This window comes from Cyprinodon tularosa, unplaced genomic scaffold, assembly GCF_016077235.1.
Source record: "Cyprinodon tularosa strain WSP-4 unplaced genomic scaffold, ASM1607723v1 ctg370, whole genome shotgun sequence".
Taxonomy (NCBI): domain Eukaryota; kingdom Metazoa; phylum Chordata; class Actinopteri; order Cyprinodontiformes; family Cyprinodontidae; genus Cyprinodon; species Cyprinodon tularosa.
Window position 1 is genome coordinate 544000 of NW_024039086.1, and position 18532 is coordinate 562531.

Here is an 18532-nt window from a genome sequence, read left to right on the forward strand (position 1 = left end):
GGAAATAAATATACAGAACAAGTTTAAATTTACAGTTCCAAAAATCTTTCAAAGAATCTGCCAAGGCTCAGCCACCTGACGTCGGTGTGCAGCAGCAGATCAGGATGGTCTGCACCTGCCCCCCCGAGCTGGGCACAGAATAAACGCCTCTGAAAACTCCTGGCCCGAACAGAGCAAGCGATCTGCATTGCAACATCCATGACATGCTTCATATTTAAAATATTGCCGCACAGCTGTTGTTGCTGAATGATGCAGCGGTTGATCCAAAAAATCCGGGAAAGTTTCAGACAGCTTGAACAGAGCAACGAATTCAGCAGTGTGCCAAGCCATAGATGGAGCCCCATCAGTTGTGATAGATGTCATTATCTCATTATCTCTGCAGATTCCTCTTCGCACTTTAGAGTCCCTGGTAACACCCTAGCAACCGTGGCAAACCATGCCCAGCAATTCCAATGCATAAAAAAGGTTCCCTGCATACTTTTTACTTTTCATTTTATTATTATGAAAATAGACGTTGGCCTCTCGTGATCAATGATTTGATTAGTGTTTTTTAAAACGTTTTTTTTTGTCATAGCCATAAATAGGTCTACATTGTAAAACTTCTCGCGATCGACTGAAACTCCGCCCGCGATCGACTGGTAGATCGCGATCGACTGGTTGGGCACCCCTGTCGTAGCTCATACAAGTTTACTGTGTTCACATACAGTGGGGACTCACAGTTAACTGACCCTTTGGACAGATGATGACTGCTTTTTGCCTTGGTCATGTAACTCTTCTCCATCTTTTTTATTGGTCGCCGCTGTCAGGTAGTGACAGCCTATGGCAACAGTGGGCCTCTGTAATAGCAAATCCCACAGTGCTTTACGAAGAAAGCTCTCTGTGAAAATCAATCTTGGATATATCTGTCTCTTCTGAGGCCTTTCTTTTCTTCTCATACACTTCATAGACACTCTTCCAACCCTCTGCCATTTTCAAAGAACCGCGGTGAGAAAGGTGAGCTTCAATGACTGTCTGAAACCGTAGCTTACCACAGATATAAATGCCTGAAAGTGCGCATGAACTGATTGACAATTAGGAGGACCTCTTATTGAGATGATCCATCTGGAAATAACCAATCGTCTTCTACTGCATACCTTTAATAGGAACATCCACAACTGATAAATTGAGTTATAAAATATGGAAACATGACTCGTGGGATCCCAGTTGATTGACAGGCAAATGTAGAGTATTTACATAATTAAAAAGAAAAGTTGGTGATATCCAACCTTAATTTTTTAACTGGATCAGGTTAAAAGACCAAAGAAGCCATAAAGTGCAAGTTCAGAAGATTTATGCCGATTTTTATTAGTGATGTAGTGACAGTGAGCTATGGGCTATTAAAAGGCCTCTTGCTAGTAACTCAATTGTAACGTAAATGATTTCTCATTTCAACCTTTGCGTGTATTAGCTGCAACATATGAATCAAGATGCTATGACCGAAAAAATTTGATTGACGGATGAACGTTGATATATGATTGGCCGAATTTAGGTGTTCAGGCTGACGTAGAACTAACTAGCCTGCAGAAGATAACAATTTAAAGACATTTAAGACAGATTTTATTTTTAAATAGAAATTTTCTAACTTTTGGGACAATATCATCTGATAAAGAGTACATTTATATGCATGTTTAAGCCAGAATTATATTAATAAATTGACGTTTAAATATGACTTCCCTACAACTATAACAAGGTTGCCCCACCTACATTACCGTATTTTCACGACCATAAGGCGCACCGTACTAAAAGGCGCAGTCTCAGTTATGTGTCCCATTACTGTATTTAACACACACATAAGGCGCACCGGACTATAGGGCGCGTTTTTTATATACAGGTACATGTCCTCTACTACCTTTAAATACCTCTACTGCGTATTTAAAAATACAGCGGGCCCAAAACTGAGTATGACTGTGCTTTATTCATGTATTTATTACAAAGTATTAATCAAACCTGCGAGCTGGCCATGAGACAGACACATCGCAGATGACAGAGCGCTGTGATTACTCCTAAATTAACTTAAAATCCTGAAACCTGCCGACGGAATATGTTCGCTTTTATTGCCCGTATCCTGGTGCCTGCAGTTTAAATTATTTAGATGAAAAACACCTGCCAGCCGCTGCGGTGAGGCTGCTGTTGAAGGGATTTCTACTGTCGGCGCACCGCTGGTATGTGGGGGTCTGAGCGCCTCCGACAGAAATAGATAATCTGGATGAACTGACTGCAATTAAGTTTTCAGGTGGCCTTTCTCACTTAAAAACATATTAAAACTACTTTATTCCCACTGATCACAGCAAATATAGCTGCAAGATTTAGATTATTTAGATGAAAAAACACCTGCCAGCCACCGCGCTGAAGAGGATGAGACCCGGCCCGGAGGCTGCTGTTGAATTAAGTTTTCAGGTAGAAAAATAGAGCGGGAGCAAAACTGAGTATGTTTGTGCTTTATTCATGTATTTATTACAAAGTATTAATCAAACCCATCAAAGTCATCATCCTCTGTTTCTGAATTAAACAGCTGCGCTAAATCAGACATGCCAGTTTCCCATTCTTCGCTGTCAGAGTCACTTTCCGTGCAGCGCGGCTCCTCAGAAATAATGCCAGCTTTTGCGAAAGCTTGAACAACAGAGCCAGCAGACACTTTAGTCCAAGCATCTACAATCCATCCGAAAGGTGGCGTAACTTGCCCGGCGCTGCCTTCCACTTATCCTGAAACTGTGGTCTCCGTCTGTCATCCATCGCTCCCACGCCGCTCGCAGCCTTACTTTGAACGGCCGCTTCACACCGATGTCGAGCGGTGGAAGTTCCTTTGTCAGACTTCCCGGGATAACGGCGAGCACAGCGTCCATTTGATTCACCATGTTTTTCTCATCAGCTGTGAGATGGGCACGCATGGAGTCACAGATTAACTGCGATGGTGATGCGTGGAAAAAAACACCTGGTCTCCTCACATACACCTGCCTCAGCCACGCTTTCATCATCTCCTCATCCATCCAGCCTTTTTCATTTGCGTTAATATCATATGTCATCAGAGCGCTGTGTCTGTCTCGCTGTCAGCTCCCAGATCAGCTTCTGATTGGTTGATGCGGCGCGTCAAGCAACAAAACTTCAATTTTTCCATCTCGAGCAGCAGCAGCGCGTTGGCGGTGCGTCAGATGCTTAAACGCTCCCGACGCGCTGCGCCTGCTGCTCAAAACGCGCTGCAGGACCTTTTGCTGCACCTATAAGCGCGTCAACCATTGACTTTGCATGTAAACTCGCTGCTTCTGCTGCACCTGCTGGGTCCGGTTCACACCGATGTCGAGCGGTTGAACAGCGAGCACAGGGTTAATTTGTTTCCCCATGTTTTTCACATCAGCTGTGAGATGGGCACGCATGGAGTTACATATTAACAGCGATGGTGATGAGTGGAAAAAAAACACGTGGTCTCCTTACATTCAGCCACTCTTTCATCATCTCCTCAATGAGGTGGTCTCAAAAGTCGCAGTTACAACACACATAAGGCGCACCGCACCAAAGGGCGCACCACACATTTTGAGGGGAAAAAAAAGACGTTTAAGTGCGCCTTATAGTCGTGAAAATACGGTAGTCAATCTAATGGGCAGCAAGATAATTTCTGAAATAGAGTGATATGAAGAAAGCAAAACATTTCTCAATTATTCTTGAGTGTCCCCCAGGCATCAGCTGCACTGATCAACTCCTGCAGTGTGACCGACAGAGGAGGAAGGAAGCATAAAGGAACATTGCATGGCTTTATTGGAGGCAGAGAAATCAACAGGTCTGAATTTGGCATAAAGAGACTAGAAGAGATCAAAGTTCCTTTTGAGGACTGCAGAGGCCAGGCTTACAACAATGGGGCAAACATGAAGGGGAAAAACATGGGAGTTCAAGCCAGCCTGCTACAAATGAATCCTAGAGCTCTTTTTGTGCCATATGGAGCTCATATCCTGAATTTGGTTGTGGAAGTTGCTTCCAAAGCTTCCATTAACTATTTTGGCATCATACACAAGCTTTCACCCTATTTTCAGCCTCCACTCAGAGATGGGCCACACTAAAATAAAACACGTGGGTATCACTTTGAAGATGCAAACTGACACAAGGTTGGGAAGTCAAGTGAAGAGTGTTGAGCCCCTGAGATATGAGGCAGCTGCTGTGAGAAAAGCACCGACTGAGGTGAGAAATCACCCCATCATTAAGGTTGAGGCCCAGTCCTTGTCAGAGGAGGTGAGATTCTACAGCTTCAGCATCTGTAGAGTTGTGGTATGAAACATCATGTGAGCAAGTCGATGCATTCTCCCAGCATGCAACAAGTGTTGCAACTGGATTTGCAGAGAAACGTCTAAAATGTGCAGCAAACTGGACCTCGAGAACCTGAATTGAAGAAGCCTGCTCTATAGTTGTGCTGCTATAGGCTTAGCCTGCTAGAGGACATAGAGGCCACTGTTCCTCACTGTGATACATTTCAATTCTCCAATTTTGCATTACTTGTTAGTTAAACTTTTGGCATTATTCTGTTTTCTCATTTTGTAGTAGCTTTTTCCAGCTAGGTTCTATTTAACTGTGAAACAATCCTGCAAAGATGTCAGCAAAGGACATCTATGAGGATGAAGTTTGAGGTTGTTCTAAACAAACCACTGAGGTCCACACAGTGCAGGTTCTCCCATTAAGAATTTGATGAGCCATGACGCTCAGAAGAAGCTGGAGCTCTCCTTTTTCATTGCTGTTGATGCTGCAACTTAAGCTGTTCAGGTAAGACTTTCCACACTGCAGGAGGTGAGAGAGAAGCTTGGAGCGCTCTCTAATTTCAGGATCTTGCAGAAATCTATCCCAATCTGTGGTTTGCCTCTTCCAGTAGCAGCAGCTGGACCAGAGAGAAGTTTCTCCAAGCTGAAGCATTTTCAAACATAGTTCAGGTCCACAAAGTCACAGGAGCATCTCTCTTGACTTGCCATCATCAGCATCAATTGACATCATTAATCCATAGCGAACGAGTACAGGGAGCAAGACAGCAAGTACAGCAAGAAAATATGTACACTAATTTATGTTGATTTATCACCAAAATGTTGATTAAATTCAACATAAGAAATGCTCTGTTTTTAACTTAGGGCTTTTTGTGGCGTTCTTCGGTCTGTTTTGTTAGATATCAGCAACCTCTCTTCTTTGAAAGGAATTCCTTAACTTTTGCACACTCAGTGTTTGTTGTTGCACTTTTAAAAAAAGAATCAAATGTCAGTAATATGATTATTTGCAGCAAAAGACAGACTTTTTAATAGGACGCAGGGTAAAAGCCTCACTGCATGTCTGTGCATCAAAACAAAAGTGTCTTCTGTGGCTGAAGAAACCCCAGATTGCACAAACAGTTTGTTAGACATACAGAGCTTTACACCTCAGAAGATGCAAAAATCTGTAAACAAAAAAAAAAAATTATGTCTAGTTTAAAACAGCTTGCAATCACATCTACTATTTTGTTACCTTAAAAAAAGATATTAAAGTTATACCAGATTGACAGGCCTTAAATATAAATATGGCAATTTTTGAACAAACTTGACTCTGAAGAATCTATTCTCTCTATCAGAGTGTTGGAGTGACTCACCTCCTCCCATTGAGTGAATGAGAAAGAAGCACTGGAGACAGTCGCAGTGTTCTGCAGCCTTCCTCAGTTTGTCCACTATCAACTCCTTGTAGGCAGAGCCGTATGTCAGGTTACCAACAGCCCTGGATGGACACGTAAAGATTAATATAAGCATGTTTATATGCACAGTAGAAATCTAATACCGGAGGAAATGGGAAGACCACGTGTTCCCTGTCCATGTGTGCTTCGATTAAAAACTGATGAGGCAGGGTGATGTTTAAAGAATTTATGGATGTAGAGTGGAGAGACAATAGAAAGGCTTATCAGAGAGCATTCACTACACCTAGGCTCCTGATGAAGAATGCAAAAGGGTTCTCACCACTGCATTTCAGCATAATGGGCCGTAATACTGAGTAAGGGTGTTAAAGATGGGTCATGACTGGGTCTTCCAGTAACGGTAGCTAAGGAGTGGCTCCGCCCCCTTTGCTTTAGAGTCTGTCATTCAAAGTGAATATAAGATAACAATTGTGACATATATACAGTAGTAGCCATTCAAAATTTCCCCACTTTCCTTGATGGGTCCTTGGCTAATCCCCTACAATTCCTTTTTAAACATCAATATTTGTACTAAAATACTGTCATGATTTGCAGACATTAAGGGCTAAAGAGAAGCGTCATCTCCTGGTCAGTCCCTGTCATTCAGTGAAAGGGTGGAGTCAGAGTAAAAAAATATGCTAGAGGGGGTCACCCCAGTGGCTGGATGTTGGAGGGGATTTCACTGGGGGTTGCAGGGAAGTGGGCTGCCATTCGGCTGGCGTTTGCCTAGGAAGGGCCATTTTGAATCCACTGTACCCATACAGTGGTGGACAATAACTTGGAAAATTTACTTTATTACTGTACTTAAGTAGAGAAATATCAGCTGTGCTGCTTCCATCAACACCCTTGTTTATAGATGCTGGAGATCGGCCTGTTTTCCAGTGTAGTCCTGTTTCTCTGACCGTGACTGGGGTGATGTTCTCTCTTCGTCCTCTGGCATGGGAGCTGGCTCGGAGCTCGTCTGCCTGGCTATGTGTTTTCTGGACGGGGCCGCCTTTTACAGCTGCTTTTTGTGTCTCTGCTTCTTTTTCTATCTCTGCTTCTGTCTCCTTGAACCCCAGTCGGCCTCAGCAGATGGTCGCTCACACTGAGCCTGGTTCTGCTGGAGGTTTCTTCCTGTTAAAAGGGAGTTTTTCCTCTCCACTGTCGCTACAAGCATGCTTAGTGTGAGGGATTGTATTTGAGTCAATAAGTCGATGCAATCAACTGGTTTTCCTTAGATAGAAAACTTTGAATCAATTTGACTGGATGATCTGGTTGAACTGTAAAGTGCCTTGAGATGACATGTGTTGTGAATTTGGCGCTATATAAATAAACTGAATTGAATTGAAGTAAATTTGTGAGTACCTTTACACTTAACTTTTACTCAAATGGTCTTTTGACTTTGGTCAAATGGTCGCTCATTAGCAGGCATATGCAGAGCTTTGACATGTTGAGGAGGAAGTAGCTACCTCCAGGGTGAAGAACTAAAACATGTGTAAACATGCAAGATAGGAATGAGAAACTCAGGTCAGATATTATTTGTAGGTTACAAATTTCATTAAGGTGTTAGTTGTTGCCTTGTGGCCAAGTTGTTCAGTAGGATAGGTTCTCAAAGCAGGTTTGTAGTTTCTTTGTGGTAATAGATTGAAGTTTAAACCTTTATTTCACAGTGAAAGTGTGAGGATACTCAGGACGCTCCTGTTTTCTCCAAAATAGCTGCCCTTATTTTTTGCGGCACTTTTATGCTTAAGTTCTTTACAGGTGCCGTAAAATTGGAGTGTCAATACATCAGGTGGATTACAAGTTACAAAGTTTGCAAAATTACTCTGAAAATTACACAGAAATGTAGTAATATTTGAAAATTTAATTTGTAATTTTGAATACTTAAGTACTTTTAAATGGATGTACTTTTGAGTACTTTTTTAAAGATGAGCAGAGACACATCTAAAGTGTGCAGCAAACAACCTCGAAAACGGGAATTGTAGAAGCCTCCTCTACAGTTGTGCTGCTATAGGCTTAGGCTGCTAGAGGACATAGAGGCCACTGTTCCTCACTGTGATACATTTTAATTCTCCTATTTTGCATTGTTGGTTAGTTCATCTTCTGGCATTATATGCTGTTTTTTTTTTCGTTTCATAGTAGCTTCATCTGGTCTGTTCCTGTTTGGCCATGAAACAATGCCTGAAGGAGGCATCAGCTGGACTGCTGCCATTAACAACATTCATCATGATAAAGTTAGGCCTGTTTTTTGATGTTCAATGGAGTGTTCTGGGAGTTCTTCCTCTCTACTCCAGCATACACACTCAGTATGAGGGACAATGTAGGTGACTGTCTTCCATCTTTAGCTGGTCATTTAGGAGTGAATTATCCAATACAACATTAAACCAGTCAGTCTGAATAATTTGATTATGTAAAGTGTGTTAAGAGGACATGTTTTAAATTGGCGCTTCATGAACAAACTGAATTGAGTTTTGACTAGACTTAATACATTGTACTACCATGAGGTTAGGCAGAGATAGGGCTGCTTTTGAAGAACAATTTTGAAAATATTTCATGTCTACATTCCAGTGGCGGCCGGCCCGTAGGGGGCGCTGGGGCACCTCCTTCCCTGATAAGAAGAGAGAAACGTAAAACATATTTTTAGAAATTAACTCATATATGTCACTTTTACTCTCTAGACTGTGTACCTATAAGCAAAACAAATTATATAAACTACATTTCCCTATCTACTGTCATTCATTTGTGGATTTCCACAGACAGACTCCTACCGTCTCTGTTCTGGGGGCGCTGATCAGACAGCCCCACATATGCAGAGAATCTGTCAATCGTGTACTATTGCTAGGTGAATTTAATGGCCAATCAGCGTCTCAGAATTTTATGGTCTTGGGGCGCTGAAAATACTGCGCTTTAACAGGCTTCTGAACCCAAGCGCAGGTGCAGACAATTAGAGGGAAGATGGCGAATGTAACGAACGAGATGCAGCTTCCACCAAATTCGGTGAGATCCTTATTTATCTACCCGTTTGCCAGAAGAACATCCATGTTGTAGAATATGAACATTTCATGTCATGGTTATTGTGACTGTGACGAATCCACCTCGTCACTTAAAACAACCTCTCTAACTTTGCGTGCCACACACACATTCCTGTTATACTGTGCTTGTGAGGACCAATACACTCGCGCTGAGACCAGTAGCTCCATGAACTTAAAACACACAAGCTGTTCCTGGTTACCTGCTGGCGTATTGAGGGTGCACACTTAATATTTCAGTGGGGTTAGCCGTGTGTGTGTGGGTGTGCGGGGGGTGTGGGTGTGTACGTGTTTATGCTACGGGGACTTGTCATCTTCAGTCTGGCTGCGTCTTTGCTGGGTTCAAACCCAGTTTGGTGTAATTGAATAAGTCAATGAATCTGTGTAAAAGAATTAAGTTGTAAAAATTATTTGTTTTTGTACATCAATTGTTTGTGGAGGTAATATATGGACAAAACTGATTAATGCGAATAAATCAGAAATAAGAGAGCCTGAGGGGAGGGGCTTAAACTATTTAATGAGGGCTGTGGGAAGAAGAGCGGCCATTTCTGTTTTCTGTTTCTTTGTTACATTGCTGGTAACTGGAGGGAGGCTGAGGCCCAGAGTATCTTGGATATGTTTAGTTTCTTTTGCACCCTGTTTTGAGTTTTTGAGCACAATAAATCACCAACACCGGTAACCCGACTGAGCCTGGATTCTTGAAGGTCAAAGAACCCCGTCACAGTGACCCAAATCATCACTGTTACTGTTATTATATAGTAAATTAAATCATTACTGTTAAATTGTATTTCATTTCCAATTGTTTATTTGAATTCTTATTCTGGATTAGTTGGAGACATACACTAGGCTATATCAGCCCCACCAAAAATATTTTTCACCAGCCGTCACTGCTACATTCATCAGACACACTCCATTACAGACTCCGCTGTAAAGCCGGGCATACACTGTGTGATATTTTCAATCGTTGGACACAGAAACCTCAGGGTTTAAAAGTTCACAGCTCACAATGCATGTTCTGACAGTGTGCGACCGATGCAATCTAATTGTCTTGTTTGCACATGCGTAGTGCTCGAGGTTCTGGTAAATCGGCTCGTAGCTCTGCTTCAACAGCAGGATTTGTCCACGACCACCTCATGACTGCTGGATAAATTTCAAACTTGTTTGATTTCTCCTGAACTTATGTTTTCTTATCAGGAGGTGGTCGCCCCTCGTAACCCACTGTATACTACACAACGCAGGACGCACGATCAGGCTGAAAGTCGGCCCGATCAAAGAATTCTCGCACGGCTGGAGATTCGGCCCGAAAAGGGCAAAAAAAAAATCGTACAGCTTACACCCGGCTTAAGGACGAATATGATTACACAGCAACTTTATTTGAAAGAATATACTATCCTCTACCTTTACCTTCACTATCATACACCATTTTGGATCACAGCATAAAATCCTAAAAACAAACAAAAAACATATCAAAGAATATTATTGATCCCAACATAATGTAGAAAAGGATATAAAGTACATTTTTTCAAGACATTGTAACTGTACTGTATGTAATGAGATTATCTGGCACACCAACACCATTTGCTAGACTTATAAGAGCTATAAGAGCTACACGTGTTCTGGATTTTTCACAGATGCCGGCTTAACAAAGTCACATAACTCAAAACTAGCTGATCTCAAAGTGTAAAGCTAGAGTTTGTTTTGCAACAGTGACATCTCCGGAGGTGGAATGAATGAAAGCCGCCGTCAGTGCAGTCAGCGCCTAGTGTGACACAAGATAATGACTATACTAAGAAAAGAAACGTGCTTCCGTGCAGCCAGCAGTTACAGAATGAAAAAGGTAATTGTTCCTGAAAGAAAAGATGCTAAAGCGGTTTAAAGTGTCCTGTGGGAACTCCCCTTTAATGTGCCTTAAATTCTTTTCTCACTGAGTCACTAACAGCTTCAGTTCACATGGATCTTTGGTTTTTCAGCCTCGCTGTCACGTGGCAGAACACATGCAGGGAAATTTTCACACATCTTGTTTCACAAAGCTTTGAATCTTGCCTATGATGTACAGCGATATGATTCACAGAAAATTAAAAACAATGACACTAATCCAAATCAAAACACAGATACAGTTGAACTGAACTGGATAGTTCAGGTACAGTACATTTCATCTTCACAGCACAATCAAAATGATGGTTTTAGTGAAGATATTTGACATCCTTTTACCAGAAAAAAAAGAAAACCAATATAACTCAATTAGAGCTATTTGGCTTATTTCCTACCCCTAAGCACAAAACAATTAGCAATCAGCATGTTGTAACAGCACGTGTTAATGACTGTAAAATAGCTGCCACATGTTTAAAAATATGATGCACCACAGTTGCTCCACCCCGTTAGAGCTCAAAGGACTCCTGTGGCGAGTCTGTCTCTCACCAGTTGTTGCCTGAACCCGAGACGTCTGTGAGGAGCTGAGCGCTGTCGAACACCTCCCTCAGTGCGCCCTGCAGGATCCCGTTGACCACGCCCTCTTCCATATCAATCAGGACCGCCTGTGGATGTAAATATGTGAGATGCGCCCCTCATGTACACTTCAATGGAATCGCACTCACGCACTCTCTTCACCAGGCATTTCAGACCTGAGTTTTAGAAGCTAAGAACCTCTGAGCTTTTAAAGGTCATATGTTATATATATATACATATATATATTTCTATAGCGCCAATTCACAACACATGTCATCTCAAGGCACTCTACAGTTCACCATACCATTACGTCAAATTAATTAAACAGGAAGAAACCTCCAGCAGAACCAGGCTCAATTTAAGCGGCCATCTGCTGAGGCCGACTGGGGTTCAAGGTGACAGAAGCAGAGACACAATAGACAACTTTAAGCCAGCTCCACAGGCGACCCCGTCCAGGAAACACACAGCCAGGCAGACGAGCTCCGAGCCAGCTCCCATGCCAGAGGAGGAAGAGAGCACATCCAGCCAGTCACAGTCAGAGAAACAGGACTACACTGGAAAAACAGGTCGATCTCCAACATCTATAAACAAGCAGCACAGCTGATATTTCTCTCCAGGATGGAGTCACAGCCAAACAGGAACAGACCAGATGAAGCTACTATGAGAAAAAGCAGAGAGAGCAGAACGTTAGAGATTGAACTAACAGATTCTGCAGAGTGGGAGAATAGAGACAGAATGAAGCAGAATGATGAAATGGGGGTCCCTATGTCCTCCAGCAGTCTAAGCCTATAGCAGCATAACTATAGAGATAGCTCAGGATAACCTGAGCCACTCTAACTATAAGCTTTATCAGAAAGGAAAGTTTTAAGCCTAGTCTTGAAAGATAAGTTCTCTAAAAACAATAAAAGTTGAAGCTGGCTTATCATATTCAAATATAAAATCTCTCTGGAGAAACTTTGACACTGAGAAGGAAGAAAGCCTCAGGAATAAATAATGTTTAAATTAAGTCGTATCACATTTTAGATAACAGCGAGTGTTGAGACGTTACTGTAGTTAAGTCCCAAACCACGCTGTTGAACAGCGACCAGAGAAGTGGTGTAAACTGTGTAAAGGGTGCCCAGCGTGGAGAATGGTGTTTCATGTTACATGACTGCAGTGCTATGCTCAGCTGGCGGTTTTCCAGTTTCTTCCTGTGACCTTGATTACATGTCATCCTGTGGCATGCCGTTTAAAAAACGTATGTGCTTCCCTCTTTGTTTACATAACTTTAGATTATTCAACACTGCTAATAGATGTTGGTTTATTTCCAAGAGTACATTTTGAAGTTAATGCAGGAAAAAAATACATTATAAAGTGGATTTTCTCCCTAATTTCCTATCAGTTTACAGTCACTGTCCAAACTCAGTGCACCTTGCCCCTTTTTGCCTTTTACACTGAAATAATTTATAATTGAATAAATTTAACAAAAAGGATTGAAAATATGTTTAAGATTTTGGTCACCATTCCTGCAGATGTGTCTGCTTTTCATCCAGGATATAAATAACCCATCCCATACAGTTCAAAGATGCTTTCCTGGATCAGTAGATGTGTATTATAATGTGCCCATACAGAGACAGACATGGTGGGCAATGCTACTAAGGTAGCCTGTGGTCTTAAATTACGCGAGTCCTGATAAGAACATGACGCCAAGCCCAGGCTGCCATATTTTGACTCACAGATACACACCATTACATTACTAGCTAATAATTTGAACCAACTATTTGAATCCAATGGCTTAAGTTAAGATTTTTCAGAGAATTCAAATCAGATAATTTCTATAGCACCAATTTACAACACATGTCATCTCAAGGCTCTTTCCAGTTCACCAGATCATCCAGTCAGATTAATTCAAAGTTCTCTATCTAAGGAAAACCAGCTGATTGCATCGACTCATTGACTCAAATACAATCCCTCACACTAAGCATGCTAGTGGCGACAGTGGAGAGGAAAAACTCCCCTTTAACAAGAAGAAACCTCAAGCAGAACCAGGCTCAGTGTGAGCGGCCATCTGCTGAGGCTGACTGGGGTTCAAGGAGACAGAAGCAGAGATAGAAAAAGAAGCATAGATACAAAAGGCAGCTGTAAAAGGCGGCCCCGTCCAGGAAACACACAGCCAGGTAGATGAGCTCCGAGCCAGGTCCATGTCAGAGGATGAAGAGAGCACATCCAGTTAGTCACAGTCAGAAGCCAAGAGATTAAACTAACATATTCTGCAGAGTGGGAGAATAGAGATGGAATGAAGCAGGATGATGAAAAAGGGGTCCCTATGTCCTCCAGCGGTCAAAGCCTATAGCAGCATAACTATAGAGATAGCTCAGAATGTTTTTCAATCTGTTATGCTTGAGTCACAATGACTGTATGCCTTTGTTCCCTGTTCAAAGGTGACTCTCGCTGCACTCAATGAGGTCTGCTGCTACTGCAAACCATGTGTTTCCAGCTCCCATGTGCGTTTCTCTGTTTTCCTAGATGGTATTCTGCATACTTTTGGTGCTTATACCTGTTATCGTAAAACTGCAGTTATTTTCTAGTTATAGTTTTAGTAATGCTATTTTATGTTTGAGAGAAATTGTAGGCATTTATAGGATAATTTTATTGGAATTTTAAACCAACACAAAGTGGTGAATAAATGTATGGAAGGAGAATAAAACGTCATTATGACACAGTAAATACAGCCTGTCTGTTCTAATCCCAGGTTAAATGCAGCTGATCTGTGATGCAAGCACACATTTGTTTGAGCAAAGCTTGTTGAAGAAAACTGCACCACAACACATAACATAACCTTAGAGGCATTAAGGCTGATACTGGCACTTACATTTATATAGTTTATAAAACGAAACATTATTGTTAACTAGGCTTATTAACTTTGTAACTTTACTTTTTAACTTTTCAATTAGCTTTTTACCTTTTTTTCTTGACTTGTTAACTTTTTTTAAATTAATTTACAGTGGGTAATATATCATTTAAGGGCTCATCTAATTGGTCAAATGCCAAAATAAGATGTACAGCCATGTAGTAGGATCTTTGCTGAATGGCTGAACATACACTATATTGCCAAAAGTATTTGCTCACCTGCCTTGACTCACATATGAGCTTAAGTGACATCCCGTTCCTAATCCATAGGGTTCAATATGACGTCGGTCCACCCTTTGCAGCTAGAACAGCTTCAACTCTTCTGGGAAGGCTGTCCACAAGGTTTAGGAGTGTGTTTATGGGAATTTTTGACCATTCTTCCAGAAGCGCATTTGTGAGGTCGCACACTGATGTTGGACGAGAAGGCCTGGCTCTCAGTCTCCGCTCTAATTCATCCCAAAGGTGTTCTATCGGGTTGAGGTCAGGACTCTGTGCAGGCCAGTCAAGTTCATCCACACCAGACTCTGTCATCCATGTCTTTATGGACCTTGCTTTGTGCACTGGTGCACAGTCATGTTGGAAGAGGAAGGGGCCAGCTCCAAACTGTTCCCACAAAGTTGGGAGCATGGAATTGTCCAAAATGTCTTGGTATGCTGAAGCATTCAGAGTTCCTTTCACTGGAACTAAGGGGCCAAGCCCAGCTCCTGAAAAACAACCCCACACCATAATCCCCCCTCCACCAAACTTTACACTTGGCACAATGCAGTCAGACAAGTACCGTTCTCCTGGCAACCGCCAAACCCAGACCCGTCCATCAGATTGCCAGATGGAGAAGCGCGATTCGTCACTCCAGAGAACGCGTCTCCACTGCTCTAGAGTCCAGTGGCGGCGTGCTTTACACCACCGCATCCGACGCTTTGCATTGCACTTGGTGATGTATGGCTTGGATGCAGCTGCTCGACCATGGAAACCCATTCCATGAAGCTCTCTGCGCACTGTTCTTGAGCTAATCTGAAGGCCACATGAAGTTTGGAGGTCTGTAGTGATTGACTCTGCAGAAAGTTGGCGACCTCTTCGCACTATGCGCGTCAGCATCCGCTGACCCCGCTCCGTCAGTTTACGTGGCCTACCACTTCGTGGCTGAGTTGCTGTCATTCCCAAACACTTCCATTTTCTTATAATACAGCTGACAGTTGACTGTGGAATATTTAGGAGCGAGGAAATTTCACGACTGGATTTGTTGCACAGGTGGCATCCTATCACAGTTCCACGCTGGAATTCACTGAGCTCCTGAGAGCGACCCATTCTTTCACAAATGTTTGTAAAAACAGTCTGCATGCCTAGGTGCTTGAATTTATACACCTGTGGCCATGGAAGTGATTGGAACACCTGATTCCAATAATTTGGATGGGTGAGCAAATACTTTTGGCAATATAGTGTATATCTTGTGCTTCTAGAGCTCACTGAGGGACGGCTGGGGACTCCATTTGTAAGGGGTTTGCAAGTGATCAAAAACGCTAACTTGCCCTATAAAGGGTTAAGCTTCAGCATGCAGAGTAAAAAGGTACCTCACATGAAGTGTGGGACCTCATGCCCCAGCGTGCCCTGGCTCAAGATAACTCTATTCCCTCCTACTAGGAAAAATGATGTACTGATGACAAGCGTCAAGCCTCGTCTGCACTACATAAGCGTCTGTCTGTACTGTTTGATGGCTGTTCTTTCCTCGGCCCAGATTAGCAGCAGGGCAGACATGTAGTTCCTCTTCCCCTCCTTCAGGGGACATTAGTTACATGCATAAGATAAAGCCATCTTTCATTTGATTGACACACTATCGGGAAAAAAAACACATAGCTAACAAAAAAAACAAACAAAAAAAAGTAAGTGAAAGGACATGAAACCGACAAAAGCATTAATAACAAATGACTTTAAATTAACCAATAAAAATGAGCTTTCAAATCGTAATTGAACAGAGACATAAAACTAAAGCAGCTAATAAAACAGGCCTGGACAAAAATGATTGTTCCTCTAGAAAAGGTTGAACAGAATTCAGGATCAGGAACAGGTAGACATGCCCATGGGGGTTTGAATGCATGCCAGGGGTCCATAAACCAGTCTTGGCCTTTTTTTCCCTCTCTCTTAATAGAGAAAATACAGACTCAGTGTTGGTGCAGCAGCGCCATCTGCTGTTTGCTGCAATACCTGCAGTCAGTGGTGTGAGTTTTCACAGCGTTCAAGACACATAGCAATCAACACCATCGAATGAATATATAGGAGATATAAAAGGTTATGTGTTGCATGGTGTGCCTGGGTATCCATGTGCGTTATGGAGGTTGAGCCTCAAAGGGAGGCGGGTGTGCACCAATAGGTGTGCACGCACCTGTCTCACTGAAGAGAAGGGTGGGACTGCCGTAATTTTGTTTGACCGCTTCATTTCATTTTGCTTCAGTATTCATTGATGGAATATTAATTAACGGGTCTCACTTTGTTTGCTACAATCATCCCTGCTGCTCTGTCATACAGTAACTCATGCTAATAAACAAAACAAAAGCATCCTGGATTTCCTACAGCATAAGGCAAGTTAAATTTAAGACTTTTTAAGACTTTTTAATGCCACTTGAAATAAAAATTTAAGACCAAATTCACAAGAAACACAAGAAAAACCCGCTTGTGACAACTTAACCCAAAGGTTTATTTTAACATAAACCACTGCACTAATGTTTCATATTTTTAAAAGCTTCCCATACAGGAAGAAAGCTAAAAACACACAAATGACAGATATATTTTAACAATTATTTAACTGAATTCACAAACTTTGTTTTAGCAGGGAACAAAACTAATCAGTTTTAAAGCCACAACATAACCAGTGCTAAGTCTTTTTTGCAGCTATTTTTCTTTGTATGGTTTTCTTAGTATGTTTGATTTGGTGATAAGTGGAGGCGTTGCAGAGACAAGGGTGGAACTAAACTGAGAAATACCGGCTGTTTCTCTGTAACTTCATTTTGACGCTTTGTGTTTCATGCTTTGCATGTGCGAATCCACTGCCTTAATTCCCATCGTTCTGAGCTTAAATCACTTCTTGCACAAAATCCACTGAGCCTCATGTATGTTCCCTGGTTTTAGCCATGGAGAAAACTCTTGGCTGAATAGACAATTTACATTTGTTCATATTTTCCATACAAAAAGTAAATGGCGCATCTCCCAAATGTCCCGGCCGCAACAACGCTTTTATTGGTTCCGCTATCGGGACGGAACCAATAATGGCGAGCCATTATTTTTTTAAATAAAAAAAAAAAAAAAAAAAAAAAGGTCAATTTTAACGTTTTATTTAGATTACAAAAATAAATCCTTATAAAAATAATCCTATTTATGATGTTTTAAAAATTAAGACCTACAAAAGACTGATTTAAGACATTTTAATACCAATTAAGGCCTTAGTTTTATTTTGAAGAATTCAATGCCTTTTAAGACTTTTTAAGGACCCGCGGGAACCCTGTCTGTCAGAGCAGCATACCCATAGTCAATACCCATCTTTTCCTTTAGTTTATCCCTTTAGTTTTCTACAAAAAAATTCACTTTAAACTACCTCAATGGGCGTGTATCCCCTAGGCATGTACAAGAAAACAAATCACTTACTTTTTGGTGTTTTTTGAAGCATATGGTGACCTGACCTTAAAGGAAAAGTCCGCTCATATTCAGAATTCAAACTTCTGAAAGTACTTTAAATATTAAAGTATTACATACTGTTCAATAAATGATCAGTGTTTTTAATTCAGAGTAATTTTCATTTGAATGTGCTTTACTGGAGGCATCCATGTTGGTCAAAGAACACTAACACCACCTACTGGTTTGTGACGTCACGGTGCGGTATCGGCTGTTGATCAAGTCCCAGTGCATGAACCCGTCCGTGGAGGATCAGGAATCGGAAAGATGAAATAACTTCTTTTTTTTTTTTCCACTTTCCAGCTGCCATGCACGTGGGCATTGTCAGTTTCACTATAGCTCTGGTGAATTTCAATGGTGAAGTCCTCTGGAATTCTTCAATAATTGTTGTTGATTGCAGATGTGTCTAGTAGTTCCCATTGATTTTGCTTGTAAAGCAGAGAGAATGGCGCTAGGCTTACCGCACCGTGACGTCACTGCTGGAAGATGGCAGGAGGGAGGGGTTACTATATTTGGGCAAAAATGGCCGCTCCCAGACTCAGTGATCGCATAGAAAATTATTATGTTAATTGTTTTACTAATTAACACTAAATTCATTAAATCATTGCAAACATATTAGTTTAAGGTATAAATAATGATCCATTGGTTATTCTTTGTAGACCAGACTTTTCCTCTAAATAGTTTTTTTGTACGTTACTAAAGGGATGCACTCCCGTTGAGGTAGTTTAAAATCTATTTTTCATACCAAACTTAAGGGATAAACGCAAATCTGACGTCTTGCGCATGCGTATTGATTATTGGTATGCTGGTCTGACAGAAAAACGGT

The 18532-nt window shown here is 41.6% G+C and overlaps 1 protein-coding gene across 1 annotated transcript in view; it reads right to left on the minus strand.

The window, feature by feature from the left end:
• tube1 (tubulin, epsilon 1) overlaps window positions 1-18532 on the minus strand; it is a 62189-nt gene that overhangs the window by 33893 nt on the left and 9764 nt on the right. Inside the window, exons 5-6 of the mRNA XM_038296509.1 lie at window positions 11131-11246; window positions 5627-5748 (exon numbers count right to left, since the gene is read on the minus strand). Of these exons, the coding sequence (XP_038152437.1) occupies window positions 5627-5748; window positions 11131-11246 (238 nt within the window). The remainder of the gene's footprint in view (window positions 1-5626; window positions 5749-11130; window positions 11247-18532) is intronic.